Below are 21,016 nucleotides of genomic sequence, written 5' to 3'. Positions count from 1 at the left end.
TAAATTAAATTATACATGAACACATTCTTTTAAAAATTAATTTCATTACCTCCTGGGTATGTTGTGGTTATTCAGTGTTTATTGAATGAATGAATGAATGAATTTGTATTCCCACTATCCCAGTTCAGGCCTCAGTCTTTTTATAAGCTTCTCCATGAATGACAGGAACAAGTCTTTGATAGGTACCCTCCTCTGGATATCCCTTCACCGAGTGCCCTTCCTCCCCATACCCACCCAGTCCTACCATGGGCCCCACAGAAGGGACCCAGGGGCAAGGAGGGCAAACAAGGCTGCTCAGAGAATTCCTCTAATCCTGCTCCTCTCGAGGTCAAGGCTGGCCTTGGGACACTCTTTGGACTAGACTTAGGACAGATCTGGGACATCCAGATGCCATCTCCCCTGGATCCATGTCCCAGCACCCTGCTCAGAGGCTCCCTCACACTAAGTGTCTCTTTCATTCAACGGCTGGTTTTGCCTTTGCTTTTTCTCTCTCTTCCCCGTGGTGCTGGGGCTTGGAAAGCCCCTGAGCCTCCGGTGGGACTCTAAGGGAATAATTCAATCATACAAAATTAAGGCTAGTTTGATGGGGGAATCCTTTCACGATATATACAGATAGCAAATCATCATGTTGTACACTTTAAATATCTTAGGATTTTACTTGTCAGTTATGCCCGATAAAAAAAATAAAAGAATATTAAGGCCAGAGCCTGGGAAACGGGCAGGGCCTGAGAGCCTGAAGACGGAGGCTGGGCCAGGCCCAGCACTGCTGAAAGCAAGGGAATGAGTGAGTTCTCCGAGATGGGGCACACCCCAAGGATGGGACCTGGGAGAGATCCTGGCAGGAAGTGAGAGAAAGAGTCATAGACAGAGTATCCTTAACTCAGGGGGAGAGTCAGGAGGGTGTCAGATACCCGAGATCAAGGGTAAAGAGAGAGTTCAGGAAAGAGGGTGTGGCCAGCAGCGGGAATGCAGCTGAGGATGGACGGACAGTGGCCTTCCCTTCTTGAGATGGGTGTGCACCAGCGTCCCCTGGGAGCAAGCTTGGGGCCTGGCTGTGACCAGAGGCCCTCAGGCTGGATCTGGTGCTGAGGAACCTCCCGGTAAGGCTGGACCCTCCACCAACCCCCAGGGATGAGTGCCCAAGACCCCACCGAGCAGAATCAGGGTGGGACAGAAACCAAACAAAGTCCTCCTTTAAAACCACCTGAAATTCACGTTTCGGGAATGTTTGACTTGGGGCTTCTCTTTCCTGCAGCAGGATCTTTAAAGAAAACAACCCTTTAAAAGCCTCAACTCCAAAGCACAGAGCCCTCTGTGTGCCTACCTCTGGTCTCTGCTTCAGGAACAAACCTCCCTTACTCTTTGGTCTGGAGTAAAGACCAAAGTAAAGTAAAGCCCCTGGGCCAAGGTGGGTGCAGCTCACGTCCCTGCCGAGGGTTCAGAGTCGAGCCATCACAACCAGATCTTGAGGCCTTCCAGAGGCTTCCACCCCAGGGGCTCAGGGTGGCTGGCAGATGGGGGCGTCATCTGGGAGCAGAAAGGGCCATATCCCTGCCCCAAACCAGCCAGCTCTTCCCCTCGGGACAGATACTTGGTGGGGAAGAGAGGGAGCTGAGAAGTCACGCGAGGAAGGTGACCCAGGCTGGGAGTTACAGTGAGGCGGCCCATCCTCAGCCTTGGCCACTTCCAGATGATCCAAATCCAGAGCCTGCAAAACGGCAGGGGAGACGTAGACAGAGGGACAGGGAGCTACTCCTGCCAGGCTCCCCAGGCCCAATCTGGCCCTCCCGCTGCTCCCTTTCCAGAAGCCCCGTGCCCGTGGGGCTGTGGCTGGTGTGAAGAAGTGAAAGTCCAGAGCACCTTCCCATGGTACACTGTGTCACCCCCAAGTGCCAGAGGTAGCCGGGCCTGGGCTCGAGTTTCCCTTCTGCAGATGTGGTAACAGCGGCTCTGAGAGGCTAGGGGCTTTCCCGGGGCCACACCACAGGGAAGCACAGACCCTGCTTTCCAACCCAGGTCTCCTGATGCCCCATCTTGGCATCCCACTGCCCGGCCAGGCAAAGGGCAAGAAGGAGAGTGTCTTTCCGTGTTGTGTTTGTCAGGAGCTGAAGAACAGCTACCTAGGAACAATTGGTCAGGGGACTTTCCCAGCCCAGATCGGCACTGCCCAGGGATCGGTACTCTTGCTTGGTGACCTAATGCTCTCCCCATCCCGGCTACTAGGGGACAGATGAAGTTCAGGCACAAGACCCTAATAGGTCCTCGAATAAGCTCCGCCCGGGGCCCCATCCACCTCAGGGCTTGTGCCCAGACCAAGGACCCTCCTCCCTGGCCACTAAGCCATGGACTCCCAGGAGGGCAGGGCAGAAATAGCCCCAAGGATCCTCCAGAAAACTCTGTCCTTACAGATAGGGAGATGGAGGCCCGAGGACTGTCCAAGGTCATGCCCACAAAAGTCATAGCATCTTCCCCGCAAATCATTTTGAGGATTAAATGAGATAATACAAGCCAAGCACTTAGCCCACAGTTTGCATCAAAACGATTGTCACTATTGTTGTCACTTTTGTGAGTTTGCCTATGGGAGCCAAGTTACCAGGCCTCCAGGAGAAGAAAGAGTGCCCTTCCTGTTTACAGTCCAGGCCTCTGACCCATCCGGCCTCTGACCCACAGCGGGTGGTGGAAAGGGCTGAGAAGCAGGAGGTGGGGACCCAGCCTCGCCTGGCCTCTACTTAGCTGCGTGACCCCAGGGCAAACCCTGCTGAACCTCTCCCTGAGTGCCAGTGCCTTGGTTTTCTTCTCACTGAGAAATAAGCTAGATATTCAATGTGGGAATACTCCTTCCAGTGTGGGAATCTCCAGTGTCAGCAGCAAAACGGTCCCAACCAGAAGCCGCTGAGAAAGCGTGTGCCTGGCTTGGAGGAGGCCCCGGTCAGAGACAGACAAAGGCGCCCTGTGCAGGCCCTGCCTCTGGCCTGGCCCAGAGTTCTGGAGGTTTCCATGCCCAGGCCCAAGGGCTTCCAAGAATCACAGTTGAAAGTTATTACTTGAAAATTGTCAGACCGTTTACTTTGTGTTCCTGGAAGCTGTTGTCCAGGAAAGGTGGTGACGGGTCGGGAGAGAGACAGAGTGAACACAGGAAGAGCGTGGAAGACAGTGAAAGGAGGAAGAAGGGGAGGAGAGAGAGGAGATGGAGTGGAAAGGTGAGAAGAGGTGAGGCAAAGACAGACACGGACAGACAGACTGGGAGGCTACAGAGAGAGGGCAGAGCTGGCAGAAGCGGCAGCGGTGGCTCTGAGCGAGGCCCGGACACAGGGTTCAGATGACCACAGCTTTGGCTTCCTTCAGCCCGGGCACTGCCCGGCCTCGAAACAGATGCAACAGGGTGCTTTCTTAAGCGGAAACCTCCTCTCCCATGAAGGGGGGCAGAGCCGTTGGGTGGTTATCTTGCTGTTCCCTTGAACACACTCAGCCCACACCTCCATTCCCCGTTGGCCGGGGGGACACAAACATTGCTTGATTTTCTGTAAAACACCACAAACCTCCCCTCCGAAGCAGCCCTTCTCCTTTGCTCCCCGGCCACCAGGAAACCCATACCAAACGGCAGCCACTATGACTGGCATCACAAAGGCCCTAGCAGGTCACAGAGTCCCGACCCAGGCATCACCTGGTTCCTAGTGCGGCGACAATCACTACCATTGAGTAAGCACCTACCACGTGCCCACGCTGGGGTCAAGCTCTCCACGTGCGCTGCACACCGAATCCTCATAAAGGCACAGTAGAGGCAATGATTCATCCCATTACACAGCAGGAAAGCAGGCCGTCCGGCCGGCTTCAGAGCCCATGCCTCAGCCACTACTCTAAGTTGAAATAAAATATAACTGCCTGTGAAGCACAGTGTCGTGACAAAGGCTAAAGGAGCTTGGCTCTGCCGCTTAGAAGCAGTGCCACCGTGGAGAAGTGGCTTGTTTGCTCAGTTCGGTTTCCGCAACTCTAAGACAAGAATAACAACCTTGGGGGTTGCTGTGAGGATTAAAGGAGATCATGTGAATCACTGAGCCCAAGCCCTAGCCCGGTGGGGCTCAGTAAAGTTTTGTTATTCAGGACAGGCCTGGCACACCTTCAGCCCAGCCTCTTCCCTCCACCGCGCTCGGCCTGCGGGAACTGGAGGAGGATGTGGGCGTCGCTGGAGCATCACCTGGGTGTCAGGCACGGTGCCCGGGTGCCCAGGAGGGTCAGTCAGCGAGGGGCCTGTACTCTGGGAGGTATTAGGATTCTGGCCCCCCGACCCCATGCCGCAGCCACCTCCTCTGTCCTATCTGTCCCACCCTCAGCCACTGGCAGGGCCCCCTTGGGTGGGGTGGGCAAGGCGGGGCAGGGCAGGGCTGAGCACAAGGCAGCAGGGCGTCATTATCGCTCCCAGCAGAGCTGGGGTCAGGGTTAAGCCTGCCTTCTTATCAGGTCCCCAGGCCCTGTGCTAACACGTGTTGCCTGGCTCTCTGGGGGCTGGTAGGGGGGCCCTGAAGACGCTGCTCAAGGTCTTCCTCCTCTGAAATGGTCCCTGGAGCAGGAGTGGGAGAGGCAGCCCGGAAACAGAGAGAGCGCGCCTGGCTTGGACACCGTGTCACCCTAGGCAATCCCTTCCCTCTCTAGTGAAAATCTGTGAAATTGAGGGTGGAGGGGCAGCTGGATGACGTGACCCCTAAGTCCCTTCCAGCTCTAAAGAGTTAGGATCCTGTAGCCACCTGTGAGCTAGCCATCATGGTCATCCTGTTTACAGACAAGGGAGCTGAGGCCAAGCAGGGGGAAGAGACTCGCTCCCATAACATACTAGTTGGTAGCAAAGCTGAGTGACACTCAGGCCTCCCAACTCCTGGCCCAACGCTCTTCCCACCCCACATACACTCTGACCTTTTAGAAGGTCATGGAGGAAAGGTGTAGAGATGACAAGGGGGTGGCTGCTTCCAGGCTCCCCCTCCTTTCTTCAGATTCCAGGAGTGGCCTGGGGACCTCTCAGAGGGGCTCCAGACATGTGGGCACCTGGCAGCCCTGCAGGGTTGGGGCCCAAACCACTCCTTGGTTCCTGTCCAAGGGAACGCAGGGACAGCAGGGCTTCCAGGCTGTGTGGAGAGCTGGCCCCATTTTCGGGCCCTGATAACACCCCTCCCCGTATCAGTGGGCCAAGGACTGCGAGGGGTGTGTCTGGGCATCAAGGGCAGGTTCGGCAGAAACGTGGAGGTAGAAAGGGAAGGTGGTGCAGCTCAACTGAGGCCTCCAGCCTGGCCGGAAAGAATCTCTGAGGGCGCCCAAGGCTTAGGGGAGACGGTGTGGGGAGTCACAGGAAAGGGTGAGCTAGGTCTGCTTACACCTTCAGAAGAGCCTGATCCGAGGGCTTTCCTAAAGAAATCCTAGAAATCTCAGGTTGGGAGGGCCCAGAGACCCAGCATCTACACCCCAGAGCAGGAGGGGACATGGCCACCTCTGAGAATCTGAGGAAGGTTACGTCCTTGCCCAGTGAGAAAATGAGGCCCAGGCTGTGGGGGGAGGTGACTCACGTGTTACTGAGGACTTGCGAGGCCCTGCCTGAGACAGAATGAGCCCCCTGTAGAGCTGGAGACGGGGACCCGGTAGGTACAGTCCTGATGAAGCAGCCAGGACCACGGAAGGACGGCAGCAGGTCAGGCAGGACTGGGCCACCCCAGACTCTGTGGCCCGGCCTTCTCAGCGCCCTGTGGAGCTGGGGTTCTGGGCAGGCACCATTTGGGCACCCAGCCAGTTCCATGAATATCCCTCCATCCAGGCTTTGGCCCAGGTTCCTGAATCTTCTTCCTCTCTGGCGGAGACCCAGACCACCCTGAGGACTCCCATTTGGGAGGAGGACTGAGGGCCTCTCCTCACTGCTGAGCAGCCTGGGCTGAGCTGAACACACACACAGAGGCCACTCACGCAGATCTGTGTAGCACATACACCCTGGGGTCTGGGGCTCAGAAAGTCTCATGCCCTCGTCCCCTCACCCCGTGACCATGGACTGTGGGCTTCCCAGACAGGAAAACCTGCTTCAGCTTTAGGTGTAAACGTGGCCCTAAGGATTTTAAATGTGGCCACTGAGGCCATTTACAACAAAGCTGAAACTGGGCTGCCTTTTTCTATGGCAGTGAGTACCTTGCATCCCTCCCCAGAACCCAAGGTTAACCCTGAGAGAGCTGAGAAAAGGCTTGAACCCCAAGGGGGGCTTGGGACTGGGGAGACCCTGGGACCAAGGCAAAGGAGGCGAGAAAGAACTGGAGACCCTGGGTTGAATGAAGCTGGCCAGGAGCCGGAGAACCAGAGCCACAGGGGTGGGCAAGGCTGGGCCTGGGGCTGCCAAAGACAGGGCGGGAGGAAGAGGGAAGGGCAGCTTTGAAGGCGTCCCAGCATAGAGAGAAACAGAGCCGAATCCTGCATCGTAGGTCACCCACCTCCCCAGACCGGGCCCTCAACACACAAGCACATGTGCACACACAGACACACACCTTCACAGGCCCCCGGGGTGCTCATCTGACCCTTTGGTGGTGTCCTTCCCTCTCACCTTCACCGCACCCCACTTCACCTGGGTACACGGGGGAGAGGAAGCAGTGTGGTCAGTGTCCATCTTCACCTCCTAAGGCAGCAATTCGGTAACTTCAGGGTGGTAGGATCCCATGGAGCACTTGACGGTAATTCAGGTTCAGATTCCTGTCCTCCCCCCACCCTGAGATTCTGAGCCCGTGGTCTGGGGCCCAGGTAATTCTGAGAAGGTGGTCCTTGGAGGGATGCTGAGTGGCCTGCTAGCTGTGTGGTGGAGAAAATCATCATAATCCTACTGGCTGCATTCATTGCGTGCCTACTGTGTACCTGGTGTTTCTCACGAACCACCTCGTTTCATCCTGACAGCCTTCCTGGAAGGTGCCATTATTTCCATTCCCAAAGTCACACTCTGGCCACTAGAGGAGACACAGTTTGACTTGGTTCCCTCCATTCACCCCAACCTACCCACACACACAGACTCACAGAGCCTGGGACCCACGCCAGGGACAGGACCAGAACCAGCATCTGACTCCCCAGCAGGAGGAAATGGCTGGGTGAGACCCACCTGCAGGAAAGTTGCAGGGTTGGTCTGTGACAGAGAATACTCCCACCCACCCACCCCACCCGGGATGAGGCAGGGGGACCAGCCCACCCGCGAGGCTCCAGGGGGCACGGCTGGACCGGGCCAGTCTTGGCGAATTCCCAGGTGGCGGGCGCCCCCTGCAGCCAGACAGGGGTGGTGCAGGGCAGAGGCGGGACTTCGGGCTCACACGCCGGCATTGCTGGGTTTTCTCTTCCATAGTCTCCAGCCGTCGCTGTGGCTGTTATGGTTGCCCCATTTTAAGGATGAGAGCAAGGTTGAGTGTCTTGCCCGAGGTCGCAGAAGGCCCTGGCTCTTCCCTCCCAGGGGCTTCGTCCCAGCCCTTCAGAGCCCGCCTCATCCACACTCCCTCGCATCGAGGACAGACAGTGCAGCAGGGCAGTTGTAGGAGGTTGGCAAAGGGTATTTAATGGGCTTTGGGGGGGGGGGTGGTCTCAGCACTCCCGCCAGGCGAGTGGGCAAGGGCAGGGCACAGAGGTCTCCACAAGGGGCTCAGGAGGTGAGGTTCGGCTGCGGGGGCTCCTGGCATCTCCCAGTGCGAAAGGTCAAGAGGTAGGCGGAGCCTCGTCTGGGGGCCTCTCGCAGCAGGGGCAGCACCGGGCTGGCGTGGAGCTAAACACACAGTGGGGGGGATGGGGGCTCTCCCTAAGCCCCGCCCCGCAGGCCACCCATTGGGGAGCAAGAAACTGCCCAGACTGTCACCCACCAACAGGCAGAGCAAAGGGAGTGGGATGGCACCCCAGAATGTCACTGCAGGGGCTCTGGAGGGGCTGTGGGTTACCCACCCCTACATCACTCTTAACGCTCCACTTCCACGTGGTTCATAGACTGGGCTTCAGAGTAGAAGGTGCCTTTTAGTAAAGGAATTCCCCCTCTCCCACCCCCGCCAATTATAAACCACTGGACTAGTCTCAATTCTCATAAATAGCTGAGGAAACTGAGGCCCAGAACGCGTAAGTGACTGGTCCAAGGCCACCCAGCAAGTGAGTGGTGCAGCCTTTTCCCTTTGTGTCTCCAGGGACCCCTGGTGTGTTCTGGAGGCCTGTGACTCTACTGTCAACACTCTTCAGGCCTGTAATGCCCCTCTCTCGAGCTCTAAGTGCTCCAGCTTCAGGGCCAGCCCAACACTGGGGGGCTTCTCCCAACACCTGTACAATCTGCAGACGCCCCCTCCCAACACACACAGGCACACATGCATGCTGCACACACACACACGCACACGCACACACTCCTCACCTCCTGGAGGGCTGCAGCCTCACCACTCCCTGGGGGCCCCTTGCCTGGTTGGTTGAGACCCAGAGGTTGGGACTGGGGGCCAGACCCAGGCCCAGGGAGGTCTGGGGGACTGTGCGCGGAGGGGCACATCGGGAAGTGAGGGTTCTGCCTGGGCACCCAATCAGGCCCCACCACTCTCTGCAGCCAGACAGCTTCGGCCATGTACCTGGGGAGCAACAAGCCAGATGCGAGTGGTTGTGGACCTCCTGGCCTGGTCCCCCTCAGCCTGGGGAGCACACAGCCTGGGCATGGCCCTGCAGGGAGCTGTCACCAATCTCATCCAGGCTGCCATGCCCCTCTAACCCCATTTCTTGGAGCAAGAACCCACAGAGGCAAGGAAGGGGAAGCTCCAGAGACTCCCACAATGCCCTGGAGAAAACTCCAAAAGAAGGAGAATAGTGAGCGTAAGGTGCTGGGAGCTATGCTAAGGGGCCAGCGGAGACGCCCCAGCTTCCCCCCGCCCCACCCGCACCAGGGGCCACCGCTCAGGCCTCTGCTTTGCCAACTCACTTGGGTCCCAGCGGTGCACAAATTGTTAAATACCAGTTGCTGGCACAGCCGTGGTCGAAGGGGTTGTGTCCTTCCAGGTATCGGCACTGGGCGGGGGTGTGGGGGGTCGAGGACAGGAAGAAGAGCTCAGATCCAGCAGGACTGGGCAGGCCACCCCCACCGGCCCTCCCTGCACCGGTCAGCTCAGCCCAGGGCTGCAGCAAGACTCCAAGGACAGAGGAGCCAGGGGAGTCAGGCGCGGCGTCCCCAACCCACTTCTGAGCAGCTCTGGCACTGCACCCACCTCTCCTGCCTGCTCAGGGATCCCTCCCCATCACCTTGTATCCCCTTTCGCACTGTCCTCCCCCACTGTCTCATTTGGCCACACACATCCTCCTGCTACCTCCTTCCAGATCCTTTTGGATCTTCCTTTTGCTGATAAACTACTCCAAAGACAGTTCTCCACCCATGTTCCCTCAACTCCTCTACTTTCCCACATCTCATTCTTCCTCAAACTGTGCCTTCACTGAATTTCACTATCTGGAAGGACAGTTTGTGGTGCCTAATCCTATTTCCCTAAGCAAAATCACATGGCCTTGGAAATCTGGGCTGAAGCTCCTGAGCACCCAATGCTTGACCAATGTCAAGCCCAAAGGTCAAGTCCTCCCCTGGAAACTCTTGACCAGGTTTTCTCCTCCTCCCCTCCTTCTGCCCATCAGCCTCGCCCCCTCCTCCTTCCCAGCACAGGCTGAGTCTCATGGGGACCTCAAGAGCCTTAGCTACAAAGTGTTTGTCACGTCCTAAAGTGGCCCAAGAGCACCTCTGCCCACCACCAGCTCGCCTGTGTCCCATGCCCTTAACCATTGTGATTTTTTGAGTTCTCCCTACTTTAAGGTGTTTCAAGAACTTAAGGGAAACTGGCATTCTACTCTCAATTTTAATTAAATGGTTAGAAGAGTTTGATTAAACTTACAATCAGAATTTTAAATCTAGAGAAATAAATTTTGATTTATTAGATGTACACGAAGAATAGAAAAATGTTGATTGCTCAGTGCTTAAAGGGATGGGAATTGTTTAATGAATTCATAAGAACTGACTAATAAAGTAGAGCCCTTCCTCTCCCCATATGGGACCCTTATCCATGAAGGGAATCCAACAGCTCGGAAGTTCCCAGACCGTCCTCTCTCACCGGCTTCAGGCCTGGTCTCCTGCTCCAGTTCTGTATCTCAAACGCCCTCATGCTCCACAGACCAAAACCAAAGTGGGTATCTACTCGCCCCATCTCCTGCCCAATTCCCTGCTGCCTCTGCTCTCTCTCCCCTTCTTCCCCAGGGATCGGGGAGTCAGACTTCTCTCTCTTTCTCTCTTTCCTTCTCTCCCAAAGCATTATGGATTCCTTTGTTTGTAGGTTCACTCATTTGTTCATAAATATTTGGGGACCTCAACACTGTTCCAGGCATTGCTCTGGGGACTGAGGACACACCACAGACAACAAGGCCAGCCTTAACTTTCAGGGTGCTGAGGGCAGTTGGGGAGTGGTCAGGGCAGCACAGAGAGGGGATTGGTGAGAAGAGCAGGCCGCCCGGCCAACACTCCAAGGTGCAGGCAGGGAAGCAGCAGCCCAGGGCAGCAGAGAGAGCTGGACCCTGAGAGGCTGGGGAAGGGCCACAGCAGCTACGTTCTGTTTCAGATGCTGCTCTGTGCAGCCTGGAAAGATTAGTCTGAGGATTGCCCGCTGGCTTTGGCCACTTGGAGAGTGCAGCATCAGTATGACAGTAAGGACGGAGGCTGGGCTGAAGTGGGCTGAGGAAGGTGAAGAACGACGCTAGTGAGCACAGCCAATGCTTTCAGGAAATCTGGTTGCGCTGGAGGGGAGAGTACAACAGGGGAGGTCTGCGATGTTAAGGGATGTTTGCTTTGTTTTTAAGATGTGAGAGACAAGAACATGTGTACTGATGATGGGAAGGAATGGCAATAATGATGACCTATGGGGCACTTACTCACACCAGCCACTGTTCTATGTATCTCACACACATTAACCCATGCTGTCCCCTTTTACGGATGGGGAAACTGAGGTACCAGATGGCTAAGTAACACAGCCAAGATCTCCCTGCTGGTGTGTTGTGAAGCTGTGATTTGAATTTATGTGGTCTGGCTCCAGAGCCCTCGTGATCTAAGCAAGTGGCCCAGCAGAAGTTGTGGTCAAGGGATGGAGGTAAGAAGGCAATAAAGTTGAGGTGTGTGAAGAATGCCTGAAATGGGTTCTGGTAATGGGAAAGAGCCCTGCCTGGTGAATCACAGAGTGCAGATCACATTTAGGTTTCTTAAGCCTGGAGATCCTGGATTAGGACAGCCCCATCTGAGCAGGGGAGGGAGGGCAGGCCTATGGCCTGACCTGGGCTAGAAGAACCACAGGACGTGGGAAGGGAGAATGCTGCCCAGGAGAGGCTGAAATGAGGGACTGAGGCTGGAGAGAGAAGACATGCAGACCACAGGGAGCTGATGAGTCAGGGCTGCACAGAGGAGTCACAGGTGGGCTGGGAACCAAATATGGGTGGGGTGGAGTGATTAAGTGGTGACTAGAAGGATGGGAAATGGTGGGCAAAGAGGGTTCCTCTGTCCTTTCAGCTGTCTCAAGGTCTCAGGCCCCTCCCTCATTGATGTGACCTACGACAGTCTTCCTAAAACAGCCTTTAGTCAAGTCATTGCCATGTGGAAGGAATCCCATGGCAAGGGTGTTCACTTTTACCACTCCTAATCAACACAGTACTGAAAGTCCAAGACAGTGCAGTAAGAAAAGAAAAGGAAATAAAGCCATACACGTTGGAAAGGAAGAAATGAAACTGTCCTTTTCACAGATGACATGATTTTCTATGTAGGATCAACAAAAAAACTATTAGAACTAATGAGTGAGCCTAGAAAAATTGCAAGATTCAAGACTAATAAACAAAAATCCATTGTATTTTCTTATAATAAACAAATGGAAATGAAATTTTTAAAAATTATAATAGCACACAAAAATGAAATACTTAGAAAAAATCTAACACAATGTAGTCAAGATCTACACGATGAAAACTGTAAGACATTAATGAAAGAAATCAAAGAAGCCCTAAATAAATGGAGAGTTATACTACTTTCATGGGTTCAAAAACTCAATATTGTTAAAATGTCCATTTTCAAAATTGATCTCTAGGTTCAACACAATCCAAATGAAAATCTCAGCAAACATTTTTTGCAGAAATTGACAAGCCGCTTCTAAAATTTATATGGAAAATCAAGGTAACTAGAATAGCCGACAGAACTTTGAAAAAGAACAAAGTTGAAGAACTCACATTGTATGATTTCAAGACAATATAAAGCTACTAAGCGAGGCAGTATGATACTGGTAAAAGGACAGAGAGTCCAGAAATACACCTACACCTCTATATTCAATTGATTTTTGACAAATGTTCAGAGGCAACTCAATGGAAGGATAGTCTTTTCAAAAAATGGTGAACAACCCATAAGCAAAAAAAAAAAAAACAAAAAAAACCCATAAGCAAAAAAAAAAATCTTGACCCATACCTTGCATCATATACAAAATTTAACCCCAAATGAATCATAGTCCTAAATATAAAACCTAAAACTATAAAACTTCTAAAAGAAAACGTATGAGAAAAATCTTTGTGACCTTGGGTTAAGGAAAGATTTCTTAATTACACACCAAAAGCACAATCCATAAAAGAAAAAACTGATAGAGGGACTTCCCTGGTGGTCCAGTGGCTAAGACTCTGTGCTCCCAATGCAGGGGGCCCAGGTTCAATACCTGGTCAGGGAACTAGATCACACATGCCGCAACTAAGAGTTTGCATGGTGCAACTAAAGATCCCATGTGCCACAACTAAAAGATCCCATGTGCTGCAACTAAGATCTGGCAAAGCCAAATAAATGAATAAATAAAAATAATAATAAAAGGAAAATGTATTTAAAAAAGAAAAGAAAAAACTGATAACATACTTCAAAATTTAAAACTTCTGATCTTTGGAAGACACTGTTGAGAAAAATGAGATGACAAACCACAGACACGGAGAAAATATTTGCAAACCACATGTCTGAATCCTGAATAAATAAAGATTTCTTAAAACTCAATATTAAGAAAACTACCCAATTTTTCTAATGGGCAAAAGACTGGAACAGATATTTAATCTAAGACATACTGATGGTAAATAAGAACATGAAAAGATGTTCAAAATCATTAGTCATTAGGAAAATGCAAATTAAAACCACAATGAAATGTCACTACACATTTATTAGACTGTCTAAATTTTTTAAAAAACTGACAAAGCCAAATGTTAATGATGCAGAGCAACTGGAATTCTCATATATTCCTTACGGGAATGCAAAATGGTGCAGCCATTTTGGAAGACAATTTGGCAGTTTCTTATAAAGTTAAACATACAGTTACCATATGACCCAGCAATGCCAGCCTTAAGTCTATACCCCCCCAAAAATGAAAACTTGTGTTCACATGCCTGTACACCAATGCTTATAGTGGCTTCATTTATAATCACCCCAAATTGGAAACAACCCAAATATCCTTCAATTGGTGAATGGGTAAACAAGCTGTGGCACAGCTATATGATGGAATACCACACAGCAATAAAAAGGAGGAAACTCCTGATGTGGGCAACAACATGGATGAATCGCAAATGCATTATGCTAAGTGAAAGAAACCAGACTCAAAAAGCTATGATTACATTTATGTGAGATTCTGAAAAAGGAAAAACTATTGGGATAGAAAACAAATCAGTGGGGACTTCCCTGGTGGCACAGTGGTTAAGAATCCGCCTGCCAATGCGGAGGACACAGGTTCGAGCCCTGGTCCGGGAGGATCCCACATGCCGCGGAGCAACTAAGCCCGTGCGCCACAACTACTGAGCTTGCGCTCTAGAGCCCGCGAGCCACAACTACTGAGCCCGTGTGCCACAACTACTGAAGCCTGCGCGCCCTAGAGCCCATTCTCCACAAGAGAAGCCACCGCAATGAAAAGCCTGCGCACCGCACCGAAGAGTAGCCCCTGCTCCCCGCAACTAGAGAAAGTCCGCGGTGCAGCAACAAAGACCCAACGCAGCCAAAAATAAATAAATTTAAAAAAAAGAAAAGAAAACAAATCAGTGGTTGCCAGGGGCTGCAGATAGGGAAAGAAACTGACTCAAAAGTCCATGAGGGAATTTGGGGGTGGGGGGGGTTGGGGTTGATGGAACTGTTCTAAATCTTGGTTATGGCGGTGGTTACAGGACTTATGAGTTGGTCAAAATTCACACAACTGTGCACGTAAAAGGGTAAGTTTTACTGTATGTAAAGAAAAAACCCTATCAAGGCTCCCGGGTTTCCACTGCACCAAGATTAAATTATCCACCTGACTTCTTTGCCTTTTAAATCTGGCCAATCCCAGGCAGACCACTTGCCCATGCCACAGCTGCTCCAAATAGAACTGTTTCCTCATCATCCTATCAACATTCCACAGGCTTTCAGGCTTCCCAGCTTTTCTAAAAGCTTTGCCCATCACTGCAATGCCCTTCCCTCGATTTATGCCCTTCCCTCGATTTATGCCCGTCCGAAACCACTAAGTGGCACGTCCTACCCTACACTGAAGTCCTCACTGAACTCTCAGTGCTCTCTCTGAGTCTGTGCTACACAACGTAGGCAGACCCCTCTCCCAGAGTGTTCGCGGGTGTCTGGCGAGGGTTACTCTGATTTCCGGTTCCTTGTCAACGCAAGTGCAGGAGGCCCCCTTACTCACCTTCCCGCCCATAGCTCAAAATAATGCGCACGCGCCTAGCACACAGTAGCGCACCTTCGACGCAGCGCACCCAGGAAGGAGAGTGACCACCGACCTCCAGGAGGACGTGAGATCTGAGCTGAATTTGGGTCTGGAAGGACTAATGAGGCACCTTCGAGAGAAGTCAGGCCATCAAGGACCAGGGCGTTGCAGAAAGCGGAAAGTGCGGAAGTCCGGAAGGGGCAAGGTGACCACCCACAGCCCGATATAGTGGCGCCCCGCTCGGCCCCACGTACCTTGCCCTCGTAGGAGCGCTCGGCCGCGCTCACCGACATGGCCTGGATCAGCAGCAGCAGGAAGAGTGGCACCAGGAAGCCGGCGGCGGGTACAGCCACCACGATGCTGCGCACCGGCTAAGGAACAGCGCCTCCGGCCAGTCCTCCTTGGCCCCGCCCTTCACCCACCCCGACCCCAAACTGCCCCGCCCACGAGCCCCGCCCACCCTCTCTCTGCGCTCTATCCCGGTGTAAACCTCACCTCGTAAACCTCACCTCACCCTGCTGTCCAGGCCCCTGTGCCACCTCTAGCACTTCCCCTCCTTGACCCTGCTAGATGCTCACCCCTTCGCAGTTCCTCCTATCCCCACCCACCTGCCCGACTCTACCCACCGTCACCTAGTCCCACACTGGTCCTCCCGAGCGGCTTCGCGGAAAACCCCGCCCACCACTACCTTTGCACCGCCCCCTCCCCGTGACCCCCCTCCTCCGCTGTCTCCGCTCTCCCCACAGCTCCCCTCGTGGGTCCCGCAGCCCCTCAGATACGCAATAGCCTTGTCCATGGAGAAGGGCAGGTGGGTCGTGCGCACCAGGAAGATCAGACAGGTGACCAGCATGGCACCTGAGTAGAGGCATAGTGACAGGACGAGCAGCATAAAGAAGCGAAAGTTGCGGTGACCGATGCAGTTATTGACCCACTTGCAGTGGTGATCAAAGTCCTAGGTGAGAGGGAGAGGGGGACCTCGAGGACCCAACCTCTGACTCAGGCTCCATCGCCCCCAAATCTGAGGCCTTACCCCCACCCTCTAAGCCCTTGGCCTCATGCACTGGCTCCCATTCCTAGGGAGACACTGAGCCACAAAGTCCCTAACACTGCTGGCATTTCTGTGGTTAGAGCACCATACGGCTCTGTGGCTCACATAGTTTCATGTCAAGAGGCCTTTAGAGCCGGGGCCTGCTAGTCTTCTCTGGGACACATCCTGGTGTAACTTCAGGCAGGACATAGAATATCTCTGGGCCTCTGTTTTCTTATCCACCGGATGAGCCTAATAATAACATCCTTGCCCAGCCAGTCTCCCAGGGTTGTAAGGACCAGTTAAGACAGCACATTGGTAAACTGTTGCAGGCTGTGCACTTAGAGCCCAGGACACCAGGAGACCCTCTGGCCTGGACAGCCAGAAGAGGACAGGCAAAGTTCCCCTGGCCAGGCCTGCAACCTGCCTGAGGGCCTCGGGCATCTAGTGTCAGTGAGCCCTCGATAAGTCAGGGGTATCTTTCCTTCCCCTGGCCTGACCAGGCCCAGCATAGATGTGGATGCCCCTCTGCATGTCAGCACCAGTGCAAGAAAGGGCCAGCCTCCCAGGAAAGGTGCAGGCACAGTGGCAGTGACTTGTATGAGTGACCAAGAGTGACTGGGAATTACTGCCACCCTTGGTCTTTAGCAGTCCTGGAAGTAGTTTCACACTGACCACAGGCCCCCGTGTGAGTGGGCCTGCTGGTCCCCGGCAGGTGCTGGGAGGGTAGGTGGGCAGGTGAGAGGCACTTACCTCCACACAGATGTTGCACCAGGGGCAGTGGTAGGTCCGGGGCGGACGGTGGAAGCAGCACTTAGGGCACCACTGCAGGCGGAAGGCCCTGTGGTTCACCCATACCACATGCACCATCGTGGGGCCCTGTTCATTGGAGCCTGGCATGGGAAAGGGATTGAGCAGCAGCAAGAGGCCCTTCCGTCAGTCTGCTGCAGCAGAAGGGTGTGGGCACGCAGCCCCACAGCATCACTGGGCTCCAAGAAGGGTGGGGACCAGGTGGGCAGGGGACTCCTTAGTCCCCACTGAGCAAGCTGGCCAAGCTTAGAGAGGCTGGCAGTCAAAGGGAAGGTGGGTTTCCAGCCCGAGGAGTTCTTTGAGAACTCAGGCCTTTGCCACTGTGAGCGATGCTTTAAGGAATCTGTGTGGTAGGAAGGAGGAAGAGAAAACTGAGTGGTTGTGAAGAGCTGGCTTCTCTACCCAGCCTACCCTAGCCCTCCCCTCCAAGGCTACTGGAAAACCTCCAAAGTTCTGTTTTTCCACACCTCCGTGGCTTGAGCACACGAGGACATGGGGTGAAGGGGTCCTGAGGCCCCAGGCGGGGAGATGGAAGGAGCACTTTAGGAGTCATCCCAGCAGGCAGGAGCCCTTCGGGTGCTGCCTCCTTCTCCCAGGGGGCCAATGTCTCACCTTGATGCAAGATGCCAGGGTCTGAGAAGTTGAGTGAAATGAGACTGAAGAAGGTGAGGATAAAGAGGAGGCCTGTGACGATGGGAAAGGCCCATTCCCCGTTCTGGGCCAGCCACCTGCAACTGAGACCAGAGCAGGAGTCAGCCCTGATCTGGGGTGGCCTGAAGCTCCCCCAGGACCCAGTCCACCGGGTCAGGACCCCCAGACCATAAATCCTGGTCTAAATATCCAGGCTAGTGACAGATCCATAGAAACTCCACCAAAGGTCATCGAGTATTACCAGCCACCCGCAGCTCCCAGGTGCACCAAGCACTCTGTACCTCTGTGCCTTCGCACGTTCAGTTCCCTCTGCCTAGAACCTCTTCCTTTCCCTGACCCCTCTTCTATACTCTCCCTGCCTCCATACTATCGTTATGTGTTTTCCTTTCTGTTGCTCTGTAAGAAACCTGTCAGCTTGTGTGGGAGACTTACGGGAATGCGAAGAAGAGGCCACTGAAAACGACCAGCAGCACCACGTTGAAGGCGGCAAATAGGCTCGGGAGGATCCAGGGCGGTGGGGCCTGAGGCGGGCTATGGGGCTCCTTCAAGAGCGGCATGGCTGGACCTCCCATGGCCCCAGGGGAGACTAGGGCCCCCAGGCTCCCTCCCCACTGCTGGCTCCAGGGGCCCCATGGCCACAGCAGTCTCAGAAGCCACAGCCCAGGGTGGAGGGAAAGAAGTCGCAGTGTGACATCACAGAGGCTGAGGAGAGTGGGGGCTAGGGGCCCTTCAGCAGCCCTGTCTGCCATCTGTGACCGTCACTTCCAACAGCAAACCATACCCCTACTTGTGCTGGGGACAGAGAGGTCCTGCCCCTGCGAGGTTCGAGACTACATGAGATTAGAGCAACACGTGGGGAGAAGCTGGGTGATACTACTCACCGTTTCAGGCTCAGTGCTAATCAAAGCAAACGGTGTTCATTGTTCTATCTCCATTTTTTCCTTGTTGTTGTTACAAAATTGCACTTTGGGGGAGGAGGCAGCTAACTCTTCCCTTGTTTCCAGGTTTGGCTTCACAACACAATTCTGGTCAATGAGACATAAGTGGATGTCTGAGGGTTTCTAGAAAGGCTTTTGCTTTCCTGATAAAAGGGGGAAAAGACACAGTTGGTGCAGCTTTGCCGCTTTCTTCCTGTTTTGAACCTGGACGTGCTGGGCTTGGTCCACCTCGACCCATTAGGCAATAAGTCAACATGGGACACGAACAGAATGACAATAATGACACTGAGTCACTGCCCCAGCCTTGAACCGCCTCCCTCTGAGCTGTTTATTATGTGAGAAAATAACTGGGTTTTCTGTTACATACAACTGATATTTGTCATTTATTTTAGTCACTGAGCATCTGAACCCCTCTGTGTTTGGAGGATCCCTGAACTATAAGTCTTGATGAAGGGCAAAGACTTTCTCCATCCCAACTGAACCTGAAAATGCCAGATACTTGCATTTGAAGCCTCTCTTGCAGCTAACACACAGACCTGTGACTTGGGTGCCACCAATTAGCCTCAGATCTGCTACCACCAACCAACTGAGGAGTCCACTGAGATGCAGCAACTGTCCTTTTAAAACTTAGATCGTGGCCTCCGATTAGAACCTTCCAACTGCTTCCCTGCCAACTCAGAGTAAAGTTCAAAGTCCTTACCACGGCCTTCAAGGCCCTCCCTGATCTGGCCCCACTAACTTTCTGACCTCATTTCCCAACATTCAGCCTCATACTCACTCCACACTCGCCAGGCACACTGGCCTCCATGCTGTTCCTCAAACACACGTGGTATAGTCCAGTCCTGGGTTCTTCACACTTGCTCTTCTCTTTCCCTGGAATTCTCTGCCACATATATTCACAGAACTTGTTCCCTCACTTCATTGTATTCTTTGTTCCAGCGGTGCCTTCTGCCGTTATCCACATGCCTGCATCTCCAACTGTTTCCCTACAATAGATTCCTAACAGTTGGATTTAGGGCCAATGAATACGAATATTGAAAACATATTTCAGAGTCGAGTCGTTGCCTTACCTGACTTGGACGTGTCTCTCGCCTGCGTCCACTCTTCGCGTCCTGTCATTCCAGTCTTGTGCTGCCCAGTGCCCGCCTGCAGGATGGCCCACGAGCAGATCTGCTACTCGGACAAGTACTTCGATGAGCACCACGAGTGCTGGCGTGTCATGTTACCCAGAGAACTTTCCAAACATGTACCCTAAACCCATCTGATGTCTGAAGAGGAGTGGAGGAGACTTGGGAGTCTAGGCTGGGTTCATTACACGATTCATGAGCCAGAAGCACACTTTCTTCGCTTCATACGACCTCTTCCAAAAGGCCAACAAAAATGAAGTATATCTGGGGATCATCAATTAAATCTTTTTAAATTTAATGTATATGTGTATATAAGGTAGTATTCAGTGAATACTTGGAAAATGTACAAATGTACAGATCGTTCATCCATGTCTCTGCATGAGCTCTATTCTTCACAGCAACAGAGCTCAGTTAAATGCAACTGCAGGTAGGTTAACTATAAGGTGGTTAAGATAAAATTTCTTCTAGCCAGTTTTTCTCTTAATATAAATGCCTGTTTGACTTTACCTGTTACTTTTGTTAAATAAAGTTTGTATGTCACATTTTAAGAAAATTTAAAATAAAACATATTTTACATAATTTACAAATGCTTTCTAGAGAGTTTGTGCACGTTTATACTATTATGACCATACCCATATCATAATACTAACACTATAATTAGGTATTAATGTAAAATAATTTCTCCAATTTTATAGATGACAAATGATAACTTGATCTTTTAATTTATATCTCCTTAAATTACTTATGAAATTAAATATTTTTATATATCTATAGGTCATTTTATTGTAGTTTTGTGAATTGCCTGAGCTCTTTTTCTTATTGTGGTAAATATACATAACATAAAACTTATGTTATGTATAAGCCATCACTACTATCCATTCCAGAACTTTTTCATCATCCCAAGTGGAAGCTCTGTACCATTAAACAGTAACTCCTCATTCCCTCTCTCCCCAGTTCCTGGTAACCACTGTTTTACTTCCTATCTCTATGAATTTGACTATTCTAGGCACCTCACAAAAGTGGAATCATACATCTGTCCTTTTGTATCTGCCGTATACCACTTAGCATAATGTCCTCAAGGTTCATCCTTGAGCTCCAGCAGTCTTGGAAGTTGGTATGTTGTAGCATGTATCAGAATTTCCTGGCTTTTTAAGACTGAACAATATTTAATTGTATGTATATGGCACATTTTGTTTATTCATTCATCCTAAACATTGATGGACGTTTAGGCTGTTTCCACCTTTTGGCCATTGTGAATAATGTTGCTATGAACATGCGTGCACAAATGTTTATTCAGGTTCCTGCTTTCAATCTTTTGGGTCATATGGTAATTCTATGTTTAGTTTTTTGAGGAACTGCCATAGTATTTTCCATAGCAGCTGCATTATTTTACATTCCTGCTAACAATGGACAAGGGCTCCAATTTCTTCTCATCCTTGCTAACACTTTTTATTTTCTTCTGTTTTTGTTTGTTTGTTTTTTTACAATATCTATCCTAATGGGTATGAAATGATATCTCATTGTGCTTTTGATGGGAGTGTTGGGTTTTTCTTTCTGATTTGCAGGAGCTCTCTTATATTAAAAATTTTGGTCGTGTTTATTACAAATATGTTCCCAATTATTGTTTGCCTTTTAATTTTGCATGCAATATTTAGTGTATAAAGTTTTTGTTTTTATATAATCAAATCTATGGATCATTTCCTTAGCATCATCTTATCTTATTTCTATGTCTTTCCCCTCCTTCTATCTGAT

The 21,016-nt window shown here is 51.8% G+C and overlaps 1 protein-coding gene and 1 pseudogene across 1 annotated transcript; one reads left to right on the top strand and one right to left on the bottom strand.

The window, feature by feature from the left end:
- Window positions 1-7,535: 7,535 nt before the first annotated feature.
- Window positions 7,536-17,874, bottom strand: ZDHHC19 (zinc finger DHHC-type palmitoyltransferase 19). Its single transcript, XM_049710370.1, has 8 exons — window positions 17,632-17,874; window positions 17,161-17,282; window positions 16,492-16,631; window positions 15,491-15,663; window positions 14,966-15,071; window positions 8,930-9,015; window positions 8,381-8,585; window positions 7,536-7,756 (listed from the first exon to the last, which is right to left on the bottom strand). The coding sequence occupies exons 1-8, from the start codon at window positions 17,769-17,771 to the stop codon at window positions 7,637-7,639; spliced, it is 1,092 nt and encodes a 363-aa protein (XP_049566327.1). The 5' UTR covers window positions 17,772-17,874; the 3' UTR covers window positions 7,536-7,636.
- Window positions 17,875-18,923: 1,049 nt separating this feature from the next.
- On the top strand, window positions 18,924-19,649 carry LOC117196189 (cyclin-dependent kinases regulatory subunit 2-like; annotated as a pseudogene).
- The last annotated feature ends 1,367 nt before the right edge of the window (window positions 19,650-21,016 follow it).

This window comes from Orcinus orca, chromosome 5 (assembly GCF_937001465.1).
Source record: "Orcinus orca chromosome 5, mOrcOrc1.1, whole genome shotgun sequence".
NCBI classification, from domain to species: domain Eukaryota; kingdom Metazoa; phylum Chordata; class Mammalia; order Artiodactyla; family Delphinidae; genus Orcinus; species Orcinus orca.
This window is presented reverse-complemented; position numbering and strand designations above follow the sequence as displayed.

What these genes read in the sequence shown, in the direction of transcription:
- ZDHHC19 (XM_049710370.1), bottom strand. Translation starts at nt 17,771, where the DNA reads ATGGGAGGTCCAGCCATGCCGCTCTTGAAGGAGCCCCATAGCCCGCCT. An exon ending in TCCATGGACAAGGCTATTGC is followed by an intron (nt 15,072 to 15,490) that starts GTATCTGAGGGG and finishes GCCGGTGCGCAG; the next exon opens with CATCGTGGTGGCTGTACCCG. An exon ending in TGTGCACCGCTGGGACCCAA is followed by an intron (nt 8,586 to 8,929) that starts GTGAGTTGGCAA and finishes GTTGCTCCCCAG; the next exon opens with GTACATGGCCGAAGCTGTCT.